The sequence below is a fragment of the Schistocerca gregaria genome, chromosome 1, assembly GCF_023897955.1.
Source record: "Schistocerca gregaria isolate iqSchGreg1 chromosome 1, iqSchGreg1.2, whole genome shotgun sequence".
Lineage (NCBI taxonomy): Eukaryota > Metazoa > Arthropoda > Insecta > Orthoptera > Acrididae > Schistocerca > Schistocerca gregaria.
In genome coordinates this window covers 847,641,189-847,654,817 of record NC_064920.1, presented here as the reverse complement: position 1 = coordinate 847,654,817, position 13,629 = coordinate 847,641,189, and the positions used below count along the sequence as shown (strand labels likewise).

At 41.8% G+C, this 13,629-nt stretch overlaps 1 protein-coding gene across 3 annotated transcripts in view; it reads right to left on the bottom strand.

Moving 5' to 3' along the window:
- Positions 1-6,359: 6,359 nt before the first annotated feature.
- Positions 6,360-13,629, bottom strand: part of LOC126272640 (U6 small nuclear RNA (adenine-(43)-N(6))-methyltransferase-like) — a 40,172-nt gene continuing 32,902 nt past the window's right edge. Inside the window, exon 9 of one of the 3 annotated variants that reach the window (XM_049975628.1) lies at positions 6,360-7,860. In XM_049975628.1, coding sequence (XP_049831585.1) covers positions 7,255-7,860 — 606 coding nt within the window. In that variant the 3' untranslated portion in view covers positions 6,360-7,254. The remainder of the gene's footprint in view (positions 7,861-13,629) is intronic. The other 2 variants (XM_049975637.1, XM_049975646.1) reach the window with 2 other exon arrangements.

Here is a 13,629-nt window from a genome sequence, read left to right as displayed (position 1 = left end):
ATAAATGAGTATTCATTGGACAAATATGTTATACTAGAATTGACATGTGATTACATTTTCACGCAATTTGGGTGCATAGATCCTGAGAAATCAGTACCCAGAACAACCACCTCTGGCCATAATAACGGCCTTGATACGCCTGGGCGTTGAGTCAAACAGAGTTTGGATGGGGTGTAAAGGTACAGCTGGCCATGCAGCTTCAATGTGATACCACAGTTAATCAAGAGTAGTGACGTGTATTGTGACGAGCCAGTTGCTCAGCCACCACTGACCAGACATTTTCAATTTCTGACAGATGTGCTGGCCAGGGCATCAAACTTTTTCTGTATCCAGAATGGCCCGTACAGGACCTGCAACATGTGGTCATGCATTATCCTGCTGAAATGAAGGGTTTTGCAGGGATCGAATGAAGGGTAGAGCCACGGGTCGTAACATATCTGACATATAACGTCCACTGTTCAAAGTGTCGTCAATGCGAACAAGAGGTGACTGAGACGTGTAACCAATGGCACCCCATACCATCACGCTGGGTGATACTCCAGTATAGTGATGACGAATACACGCTTCCAATGTGTGTTCACTGCGATCTCGCCAAACACGGATGCGACCATCATGATGCTGTAAACAGAACCTGGATTCCTCCGAAAAAATGACATTTTGCCATTCATGCACCCAGGTCCGTCGTTGAGTACACCACCGCAGGCACTCCTGTCTGTGATGCAGCATGAAGAGTAACCGCAGCCATGGTCTCCGAGCTGATAGTCCATGCTGCTGCAAATGTCGTCGAACTGTTCGTGCAGATGGTTGTTGTCTTGCAAACGTCCCCATCTGTTGACTCAGGGATGGAGACGTGGCTGCACGATCCGTTACAGCCATGCGGATAAGGTGCCTGTCATCTCAACTGCTAGTGATACGAGGCCATTGGGATCCAGCACAGTGTTCCATTTTACCCACCTGAACCCACCGATTCCATATTCTGCTAACAGTCACTGGATCTCGACCAATGTGAGCAGCAGTGTTGCGATACGATACACTGCAATCGGGATAGGCTACAATCCGAACTTTATCAAAGTCGGAAACGTGATGGTACACATTTCTCCTCCTTACATGATACATCACAGCAACGTTTCACCAGGCAACGCCAGTCAACTGCTGTTTGTGTATGAGAAATAAGTTGGAAACTTTCCTCATGTCAGCATGTTGTAGGTGTCACCACCGGCACCTACCTTGTGTGAATGCTCTGAAAAGCTAATCATTTGCATCTCGCAGCATCTTCTTCCTGTTGGTTAAATTTTGGGTCTGTAGCAGGTCATCTTCGTGGTGTAGCAATTTTAATGGCCAGTTGTTTAAGTTGTAATAAGGATACAGTCACTTTGCATTTTGTTACTGGATGCTACATTCCCAAATTTCTGTCCAATATGTTCAAAGGAGAATAATGGTTCTATATTCAAAAATGGCTCCCCATCAGTTTGGGTTCAAACTAGATAGTGTGGTGAGTATTTCTTGCCATTTCAATTGGATTCACTTTTCTTCCAAGTGGGGTCAGAGAATCAAGTGTCTTCTGGCTGTACCTTTCTGTACTGAACCTATACATTTGGTATGGTGAGATGGCTGGGGCCCTATGCCCACCGTGTGAAAAGTTTGCTCCTGTTCGTTGTGAATCAACCGCCATGATGCCAAGTACTCCAACCAGGGGCTCTCCCTATGAACACAATCTTGCCACAGCAATGCCTGCCTGCTATGATAAGCGTTGTTCAGAACTCCGCAGGCTCAAAAGGCACATACTCTAGGCATACATGAGGAGTTTGCAGCTATGGCACCAACAGTGTGTTTCTGCATTGTTATGAGATTACAACTGGCAGATACCTGCAGACCACCCTACAATGAACTGGCTACAGTGTTAGGTCTTGGGCACCTAATTCAATCACTCATAAAGAAATGCTTAATACAGAATTGCGCAATGGGTGGAATGTGTGCCACGAAGGGCCACCTACCCTCGCCACACAGGGTGTAAAATTTTGAAAAAATTGAGGTGAATCCTTTTCACAGGAACTGACCATACAAAAGGCAAAAAATGTGTGAAATATGTTTAACAGAGTATAAGTAAGTAAACTTAATCAGTGTCCAGAGAGAAGCCAGGTTGACAACATGAAAGGTGTCCTACAGGCTGAGTCAAAGAGAACATGCAATGGAGTGCAACACAGGAAGGAAGGAATAGTGCAATTACATACTGACCAAAGTACTGTCAACCTCCTTGGGTTTGTTGTCATTATCAGGTATACCTAAAGAGCCACAAAACAAAAAGTAAATACACATGGAATGATCAGCTGAAAGAATATGCAGCTAAAAAAATATTTTGTGCTAACACTGAATATCAGAGAGCTACATTCTGCGGCACAGTTTTACTATAGAAGATGACCTGCAAGACCATACCATACCATACCATTCTTTTAGTATATTTTATACCAATTAATAACAGTAATTCTGTTTTCAGAACAATAAGCTGAATAGAAATACAAGAAGTAAAAGGTTGTTTAGTGGGCTGCTTCTTAGAAGTGAAGTCCAGGTAAGAACACAAGTTCAAATGACAACAATCCCACTGAATATAAAACAGATTCTAATGGAAGAAACCATTCCATAACCAGGAATAGTTAACAATGCTGCCGGTTTCTTTGTTGTAATTAGAGAGCTAACTGTAGAAGAAATCACAGCAAAATTTCAACTCAATGAGAACATGGTGCAATCCACTCATATTTTCTTGTTTTCTCAATTACTCCAACATTTTGCCAGAACATGTTATGAGGAACGTATCACCAATCCAAATTCCATTGTTTTATCAATTACTCCGACATTTTGCTAGGGCATATTATGAAGGGCATATCATAAAACCAAATTCCGCTGATTACAGAAGTAGTCTTACGGAAGCAGAAGCTGGTAAGAGGGAGCCTCAAACTGCTAACTGCATACTTGAGCTGAGCCAGGTTTGACACATTGCCTCCATACATGCAGCACGAATATTTAACCCCACAAAGATGATCAGTTCATCAGCATCAGCATATAAGTAACCAAAGGTCTTTGTAATCCTTGAGGTTTGCTTCAAGATCTTGACACACCTAAAGGCACCTTACCTTCAGAACAGGAGAGATATGTTCCTTAAATGTATCTGTCGAGTATGGGTGACTGTGATAAGAATGTGTACCATTTTAATCAGTGGTAATGATAGTAGAAGGGAAGCGTAAAGTTGTGATCGATGTCGGTATCTAGCCTGCTATTGTTCTACAGCTTAAGTGGGGCTGCTGAGCTTAATGTTCTCATCCAGTGGATGGGTCAACACCTACAATGTTACATGTCCCCACTCCCAGACGACCTGTGGGAATATTTACGATATAGTCTAAGATATTGACAGTAGGCTTGATGATGAAGAAGTTTATGCCACCACCTCTCTTCCATTGCTACGCAAATACTGGATGTGAAAATTTATTCCACCACGAGGATTCAAACGTGGTAGCTCTGATTGAGCCATAGCTACAGAAGATGCATTTGAGACAGAAAAGTTAAAACCCCTCAGGTGAGTTCTACAATTTCCCTGAATCTTCAAGGCAAACACTGCAATGATATCTTTGAAAAAGGCATTGCTGGTTACATTCCACACCTCTGCCCAATCTAAGCTTGTGCTCCATCTACAACGTCAATAAAACGTCTAACCTTCCTTTTCTATAACTTCAACGGTTTCTATTTATGATGAGCAGAACATACTACACTTGAAGAGAAAAAACATTGATTATGATGAGGGTAATCTGTTGACTCACCACTGTTGAAGATTTTAGACTGCTCCATGAAGAGAGCAAGCATCAACAATTCTTCAGTGTCCTCCTCAATAATATACCTGAAACTTTTGACTCCACATAGTAGTATTGCCCAGTTTCATGTATGATTCTTCTTAGTTCTTGCCAGAACAAGCATACTTTCCACATTTGCACACACAATAGTGTGCTACAATTGAGGAACACAGGTGTTATCATTTTGCACAGCCCAGTTCTTGGGTCCATTTTGTATAACCTGATCATTGAGCACTCCAGAAGATTGGCTCGTATTGTTCATGCAAAAACATCATCACTACTTATCTACATCTTCACACGATGCACAATGAATTAAAAGAGTGAGCAGTAACACAAGCTCTAAAACAAACAAAAAACTTAACCATTTGTAGATTTTTAAAAAAAAACACCTGTGTGTGTGTGTGTGTGTGTGTGTGTGTGTGTGTGTGTGTGTGTGTATCTCCAGGGGTCTATCCTACATTTACATCAGTCATTTATGTATTTTTAAAATTTTCATACAATCATTGCTGGAATATGTAGTAGTTACATGTTGGGAAAATATGATGGACAGTCACATTAGTTGCTGGTAGACAAAATAACAGCCTTAAGGTTAATGGCATGCTTCTGAATCATTTCCAACTGCTTTGCACAATGACCAATATGCCATTTCTACAAACGTAGCAGTACTAGTAACTAGTGTGATAAATCAACAATAAGACAAAATTTGCCATCAATGAGAAGACACATAATTCAATCATGGTAAAAACTTTCTCAAGTTAAGGTCACATAAATATCTTTATTTTATTTTTCTTGGTTTTAGAAAGTTTTTACCAAGTAAAAAACATTGCACCTCCTGATTTCTCAACATGAGAAAATTCAGTCATAAAGTAATCATTGCACAGCAGCACATCATGGCCGCCAGAATAATTACAAGACTGTCACCAGTCTATCTAGTCTGCCATCGAAATACAGGGTCCAGATGCCAAGCTGCAATAATACTGATAACAGTAACAACAGCCTTTTGGGATGTAGCTTTCTCAATGGAGCTGTTATACCATGATGTGAAGTGGCCGCCACTACAGTGCAGGTCAACTTGCTCAGTCTTCAGCAGTTGCATGTACCTAAAGCACATTCTTGTTACATTGCAATAAATAAGTACCAGAAAAAACTAGACATAAAACACGTTCGGAAGAGAGACTCCCGTTTCAGGAAGGGATATCACTCTTGAGTGGTTGGTGAGAACAAGGAAACGCATTAACGTTCTATTTGAAAACTGGGGCATGGGGACCTTGTCTGAATACAAATAGCTGCTATTTACTATACAGATAATTTAACACCATAGCTATATACATCTATATTTTTTGGATCTCATCCATAATGTCCATGGTTGGCCCAAGCTACCCCAAGTGAAGTTCCCTGATATTTCCCTGATTTCCGGACAAGTTTTATCATTCTTCCCTGACAAATTTTGAGATCGCAAGGGTAAGTAAAGACATAATAAGGACTTATGTATTTCTAAACGTATGAGCAAAAACCTTAAGTACTAATATCAAAATCTTTTGTAATGAACTGTTTTTAGATGGAGAAAGCAAGCCAAATGGTGTATTTCTTTCATTAAGATTGCTGATGTTATTTTATTTCAATAAAATGAAGCACATTTAATGACAAAAATGCACATTTCCTTGGAGTCATAAGACAAATTTAAAATACTTTCACTGATTTCAGAAATATCCTCAGGAAAAAGCAGGCCTCTAGAAAGAAGTGTGTAAGGCAGTGAAGAGTTGTGTAAATCAACACAGTAGGTGACTGCCAATAAAATGTTGGTTTTACTTTGTTTGATATTTTCTATTATTATCCACTGTGTTATGTTCATTATTTTGCAGTTCTTGCGTGATTTTGCTTTCAAGAAATACATGAGGAGCACATAGTGTACAAACTGCCAGTGACTGCCACAATTTTCTTATCGTCCATACTTTCTAAAATATAAACTACTTTCGAAGTGTCAGAAATGTACTATAATAAATAAAACGTCTATAAAATGCGCACTGTAAAATATACTTGCAGTGAGGCAGTCAAAATTCCTGAAATCCATCACCCATGGCCTCTGGCATGGCGAGGAGTACCACAGTCCTGGGTCCATGGATAAACCACGAAAATCCACTGCATTAAATCACACACAAACAGATCCAGCCTGTGGGACCGGTGAGAGACTAGATACGACAAGCAGGGCCTGCACATTAGTGGGAAACCATGGGCTCCAAATTGGCAGGCCTGATCTGTTACACCGAGCGAGGTGGCGCAGTGGTTAGACACTGGACTCGTATTCGGAAGAACGACGGTTCAATCCCGCGTCCGGCCATCCTGATTTAGGTTTTCCGTGATTTCCCTAAATCACTCTAGGCAAATGCCGGGATGGTTCCTCTGAAAGGGTACGGCCGACTTCCTTCCCCATCTTTCCCTAATCCGATGAGACCGATGACCACGCTGTCTGGTCTCCTTCCCCAAACCAACCAACAATGATCTGTTACAAGATACTCACAGAAATGCCCTGCCATTTTGGCCCATCATGGAAGTCAACTTGTGCTGCCAGCTATTCTTGTGTCTCAGATACCATGTTTGTGAAATGAGACCGTGATGATCGACTGATGCAACAGATAACTTGTGCGAATACTCTGAGAATCAATACTAATGAGGATAGGTAGCATCTCACCATAAATATGATCACTGAGCTGTAACAGGCATACAGAAAAGACAATCACACACTCACAATTACATTTTTGGCCATAGCCTTTGTCAGAAAACGAGAGCACAAACATTTACACTATCACTCAGACACATCTCATGCATGCATGACTGCTGTCTCCAGCTGCTTCGATAACAGTCTCTGAGAATCAGATCCAAACAAACCACTCTTCACGCCTCCCTGCCTCTTGTCTGCAGCTGCTGGGCTAGCAGTAAGAAGTGTTGGCAGCACTGACTGCAAGCGGAGGGGAGTGTTAGAAAGAGGAGCAGTAAGAACGAGGGAGTAGGGAAGTGGTGCATGTACTCAGCTGCACCCAGCTAGTAATAATGAGTGACATCTTGGTGAACAAACGATTTCATCTACTGAGTCAAAAAACAAGATTTTTCCAGTGTTTTTTTTTAATTCAAATTTCCCTGATTTGCCTAACAAGTTTAAAATTCCCTGATTTCCAGAGCTGTGGCAACCCTGATGTCCATGAAAAGAAACAATGAGTAATTACGATTGCTCTGATAATATTTTTAGTTTTATTATATGGTAACAACAGTCCATATATATACAATTGCTTGTCTGGCATTAGCAATGTAAAGTTTCAGAATAGCTGTTCCACATGTTTAAATAACACAATGTTATTCATGGAAACAATTTAATTAAAAAGATGATGGGACATTGCACCATGAATGATGAGGATACGAATTACTTCAAGTTGTTTCTGATGTACTGTAATACTTGATGTACACCATCTTTCCCACTACTCCCATCAATATAGGTCATTTCAATCAGAATTTTATCTGTTTCTTTTCTCACAATTAGTGTAGCATTTAAAACAGGTGAAACTTTTGATGTATCAGCATTTTTGTCACTCTGTGTTACTGCATTTTTATCTTTCTCCATCGCATCGTCCAACAGTTTCTCAGTTTTGATTTTCTTAGCAGATGGTTCTAGGTCTGCGCTGTGCTCTTCCACTTCTCTTTTCTTAGACTGAAACTGCATCTTTGCCTCCGACTGCACATAACTGCCCACTCTGCCTAGGGATACCTCTTTTGTTTCATCTGACAGTTTCATAGTGCCACCAATGTTAGACTCAGATGTTGATTTTGTATCATGCAATGGCATTTCTGAAGAAGTTTCAGCTTCAGGTGACACAATTTCATCACTTTCTCTTTCTGTACCATCAGGATCCATCTTCAGGTTCTTCTGCATTTTCCTCCGCTGCCTTCTCTGGTGTGTCCATGTATTCTGTGCTGCAGATACTGTCATAACCCTTGCATGTAATGAATGCTTGAGTTCTTTGCATTTTACCTGTAAATTAAAAGTGTTGTCAACATAAAACAGAACCCATAAAATGTTACTTTATATGATAACCTAAGTAAGGCAGCTGATAAAAAAAGGAAACCACTGAAAATTATATATGAAATGTACTGGGTAAATAAAAACAACATACAAGGGAAGGAACTTGAGACAGTTGAAGCTTTTGAGTTGACCCATAATGAGTGTTCAGATGTAGCATACTACCCAGAAAAGGCAGGGATCTTGGTTCAAATCCTTGTCCAGCACATGAATCATTATCCTTCCCCACGGCTTTTGGGCGAAAATATAAATAAATAAGAAATATAAATAATAAACCCCTAAAATAAAAATTAAATCAAGGTCATATACGCAGACTTCACATTGAAAATAACACAAATCTAGGTTAAATTAAAAAAATGAAAAATCCAAACAGGCAAGATAGTGTGGTGCTTGTTACAGCACCAGGAAGCTGTGCTGTGGGAGAGGGGGACGAGGTGGTAGAAACAAAGAGGGAAGGATGGAGGGAAGGGAAGGGAAGGGATTAGTAAAGGTTGAGGTAATGGGTTTATGGAATCTAAGGATATGTTGCAGGCAGAGTTTACAAATGTGAAACTCAGAAAAGCTGGCGTTATTGGGAAGAATCCAGATGACACACTCTGTGAAGCAGTCACTGAAATAGTGCAAACTATACTGGCAGCATGCTGATCAACTGGATGGTTCAGCTGTCTCCTGGCCACAGTTTGGTGGTGGCAGACACACAGGTTGTTAGTGGTCACCCCACATAGAAAACGGCGGAGTCATGGGAGTTAAGATGATAGATCAAACGGCTCCTTTAACAGGTGGCCCTGCTTTTGATGGGCTACAAGATGCCAGTGCCAGGATTGAACTAGGTGATAGAGGGATGATGTATACGACAGGTTTCTTCATCTATGTCTATTTAGGGATATGAGCCATGCGGCATGGGTTTGAGAGCATGGTTGGAAAAGGATACTGCATAGGTGGGTTGGTGGCAGAATACCATTGTGAAAGGGGTGAGAGTGTGGGGATGACACAGGCTGGCCGCAGTGGCAGAACAGTTCTACGCACTTCAGTCTAGAACCGCATGGCCGTTACAGTCGCAGGTTCGAATCCTGCCTCGGGCATGGATGTGTGTGATGTCCTTAGGTTAGTTAGGTTTAAGTAGTTCTAAGTTCTAGGGGACTGATGACCTCAGATGTTAAGTCCCATAGTGCTCAGAGCCATCTGAACCATTTTTTTGTGAGAATGACATTTCTCATTTCAAGGCATGACAAGAAGTAGTCCTACATAGCACTGAGGCATGAGAAGTGGAGGAGGGTGTGGGGGAAAGGGGGGGGGGGGGATACTGCTTTGTGTCTAGAGAAAAGGTATGTGGGAGACATAAATGACTGGACAAGATGGGAATGGTAATTTCAGTCTTTGAAGGCCTGAGTGATACCCTTGGTATTTTAGGAGAGGGACTGCCTGTAAATACAGATGCGATGACCACAGGTGACTATGCTGCATAGAAGGGACTACTTGGTGTGGAATGGGTGTCAGATGTTGGAGTGGAGATTAAATTTAGGTGGTAGTACTGATATAGCCATCCTTGTGGTGGAGGTCGACATCAAGGAAGGTCGGCTGTTGGACTGAGGAAGACCAGGTGAGGCAAGTGGGGGAGAAAATGTTGAGGTACTGGAGGAATGTGGATAGGGATCCTCACACTTGGTTTGGATCACAAAGACATCATCAATGATGAGATGAAGGGTTTCGGAGTGTGAGTGTTTAGGAAGGATTATTTTAGATGGTCCATGAATAGGTTGGCATAGGTTAGTGCCATGCAGGTATCCATTGCTACAACACGAATTTGTTGCAGGAGATGCCTTCAAAGGAGAAGTATTTGTGGTGAGGATGTACTTGGTTATGGTGATCGGGGAGGAGGTTGTATGCTTGGAGTCAGTCTGGCATTGGGAAATGTAGTGTTCAATAGCAGCAGTGCCAGTGGCCACTGGAGACATTAGTGTAGACTGTGACAAGCAGAGTGCTGGGTGGTTATGGAATAGAAACTGTGGAGAGTCAGTACAGGATATGATTGGTTTCTTTTACACTAATGGAAAAAAAAAATTGCCAGCACCAAAAAATAATTAATGTAGAATAATAGAATTTCATGAATATATTTGTCTAGGTAATATATTTAAGTGATTAACATTGCAAGATCGCAGGTTACTGTAAGCATACGATAAGCAATTGCAAATATGTGGTACACTAATAATTGGTGTAACCACCAGGATGTTGAATGCAACCACACAAGCATTGTCTTGTACAGGTGCCGGATGGAGTTCCATGGCTGTTGCACCTGGTTGGTCATTACAGGGATGGTTAATGCTGTTTGTGGATGTTGCTGGAAGTGTCGTCTGATGACGTCCCATAAGTTCTTTATTGTAGAATGATCTGGTGATTGAGCAGGCCAGTACAACATGCTGACACTCTGTAAAGTATGTTGGGTTATCCTGTGTGTGTGTGTGTGTGTGTGTGTGTGTGTGTGTTTGTGTGTGTGTGTGTGTGTGTGTGTAGCTTATGGGCACTCAATGGCGAGGTTATCAGCACCCTTACACATATTAAAAGAAATGAATCTGGATAAAATTAAGAAAACGTTGTCGCACAGTGAGGAGGAAACCTATAAAATTATACTCTTGCCCTCACTCAAGTTGACCACACAATTACTCTCTAAATATTCTGTACCTGTGACTGAAACAGAAATAAAATGACAGAGGAGCTATAAGTACAGGACATGGAAATGTGACTGGCTGACCATTTACAAAAAACATGGGTGAGCCAGTCACTCTGATAACACATCAGAAACATCTCCCTAAAATTTCTGAAAACATGTTGGACAAATCACAAAAACTTTAAACTTTCACAACTGAACATTAATTAAAGTAGAGGACAGATCTGTCGGAAAATCTGCTGCTGCTGCTGCTGAGCGTTACTCAGAAAATAAAAGTGTCTAATAAAATGTGGGGCAGTAATCTGTACACCACAAGCACAATATATTGGAGTGTCCTCTTGCTGCAGAAAGAAGCCATGTGTCTTAGGGCTGCGGCCTATGCAAAAAAGAGTAAGGAGTACCTCGTCCTGTTGACATGGCTGGAAGAAGTTATGCCACTGTAATTGGAGGAGGGCATCCTGGATATTCTGGACTACTTTAACTGCTGGGTATAAGCATTCGAGAGAGTGAAGGGCTCTCAGAGAATCTGTCCTGTTGGGAAACACCCCCCAGGAATGCTGTCATGAATGTCAGCAAAACAGGTCAAATCACCGTACTGACAACCGATAAACAGTAAGGGTGCGTAGGATAACCATAAGAGTGCTCCTGCTGTCATATGAAATCACATCCCAGTCCATAACTCCAGAGTAGCTGCAGTGTGTCTAGCCTGCAGGCAGGTTCCTTGCAGGCCCTCAAGTGGTGTCCTCCTAACCAACACACGGCCGTCACTGGCACCGAGGCAAAACCAGCTTTCACCAGAAAACACAACAGACATCCGCCCTGCTCTCCAATGAGCTCTCACTTGACACCACTGAAGTCAGAAATGGTGGTGGTTTGGGGTCAGTGGAACGCATGTTACATGGCGTCTGGCTCGGGGCTATCCTTGAAGTAACCGATTTGTAATAGGTCATTGTGTCACTGTTATGCCATCTGCTCAAATCACTGCTGCAGATGCAGTATCATGCGACAGATCCATACGCCAAACACTATGGTTTTCCCTCTCGGTAGGGCCACGTGGCCATCTGGAGTCAGTCTTCTTGTGACTGCACATTCTCATGACCACTGCTGCCAACAATCAAGTACAGTGGTTAAATTCATGCTAAGTCTTTCTGCATTATCACAGACGGAACATCCAGCTTCTCATAGCCCTATTACATGACCTTGTTTAACCTCAGTGAGGTACTGATAATGATGTCTTTGTCTCCTGAAAGGCATTCTTGACTAGCATCAACTCACCACGTCCAATCTCAAAGGGAACTCACAACCGTTGCAGCGTGTATCTGAAGCAAACCTGATTTGCATTCTCATAGTGGCGCTACTAGCGCCACTCTTATGTGACTGACACAAACTTTGAACAGGTGTAATCTTTTAGAGCTAGAAACACACCTACCAACTTTTGTTTACGTTGTGCAACTTCTTCTTGATGGTGATTTTTTTTCTGTCAGTGTATGTAGGAGGTTAGTTTACAGGTAATAGAATGAAGGTGTTTGTCCACAAGGCCAATGATTCTCTGTGTGGAAGAAAGCCACACTGGTGGAGTTTATGTACTTTAGGAAGCTTAAAGGAGGAAGGACTAGGGGATGATGGGGATGACGAGGGCGACAGCTCCAGGGGCAGATGGATCTAGAGATATGAGGAGAGACTGGAGATCCTCCTAGGTTTCTGGCATGGGGTCACTGTGGCAGAGTCCTTCTGCCAACATAATCCCTGCACTTCATAACCACAGTAGTGGAGCCTTTGTTGGTAGGTAGGACTATAAGGTCAGGATCAGTTTTTTGTCATGGATTGTGGGTCTTTCTGTGGATGAGAGGTTGGTTTTCTGCTGAGGGATTTGGGGAATGATGGTGAGTCAAAGTTAGAGGTTAGGAAATTCTAGAAATTCAACAATGGACAGTTTGGGTGCAGCGGGAGTGGATCACTGTTACATGGAGGAGTAAATTGTGTAAGGCAGAGTTCAATATTAGTTTTGTATCAACTCTGATTGGTAGAGTTAACGGTGAAAAGGAGAAGGCGAGATGGTTTTTAACAAGATTAACAGGGCTAAACTTGAGAGTGGAGAGAAGGTAAGGCCTTTGGAAAGAACCACTATGCAGTTTATGCTTTTACTGATGGAGGGGGGATGTCCTAATCGGTGTTCTTGGTTTATCTTAAAAAGCACGTAACAGATATAACTTATTTACACATACATATTACAGTATATACTTGTCATTTTAACTTTCAGGGTTTCATTGAACAGGCATCTCCATCCACATCTATACTCTGCAAACCCAGTGAACTGCAAGGCAGAGGGTACATCTCAGAGTAAAAGTTATTTGGGTTTCTTCCTGTTCCATTCACATACGGAGCATGCTGTAATTATTCTAATCTTGTCCTCACGATCCCTATGTGAGTGATACACAGGAGGTTTAGTGTATTCCTAGAGTCACCATTCAAAGCCATTTCTTGAAATTTTGTTAGTAGAATTTCTCAGGATAGTTTACATCTATCTTCAAGAGTCTGTCACTTCAGTTTCATTAGAATCTATATAACACTTTCCCATAGGTCACAAGCCTGTGACCATTTGCTACCCTTCTCTTTAAATATTCAGTATCCCCTGTTAATCCTATTTAGTATAGGTCTCACACACTTGAACAATATTCTAAAATCCATCACACAAGTGATTTGTAAGCAATCTCCTGTGTAGACTGACAGCACTTCCCCTGTATTCTACCAGTAATCCAAAGTCTACAGCCTGCTTTACCCACAACTGAGCCTATGTGACCATCCCACTTTACATCCCTAAAAAATGTGACACCCTGGTATTTGTATGAGTGGGTTGATTCCATCTGTGACTCACTGAGATCATAGTCTTTTGATAATATATATTTTTATTTTGTGAAGTGCACCGTTTTATATTTCTGGACATTTTTGGAGAAGTGCTCCCAGCAAGCCCCTAAAGAGAAGAGAGAAGTCAAGCAAACCAAGAAGAAATCTGCTAAGAGTCAGGACCCTCCAGTAGCCCAAACACCACCACTCCC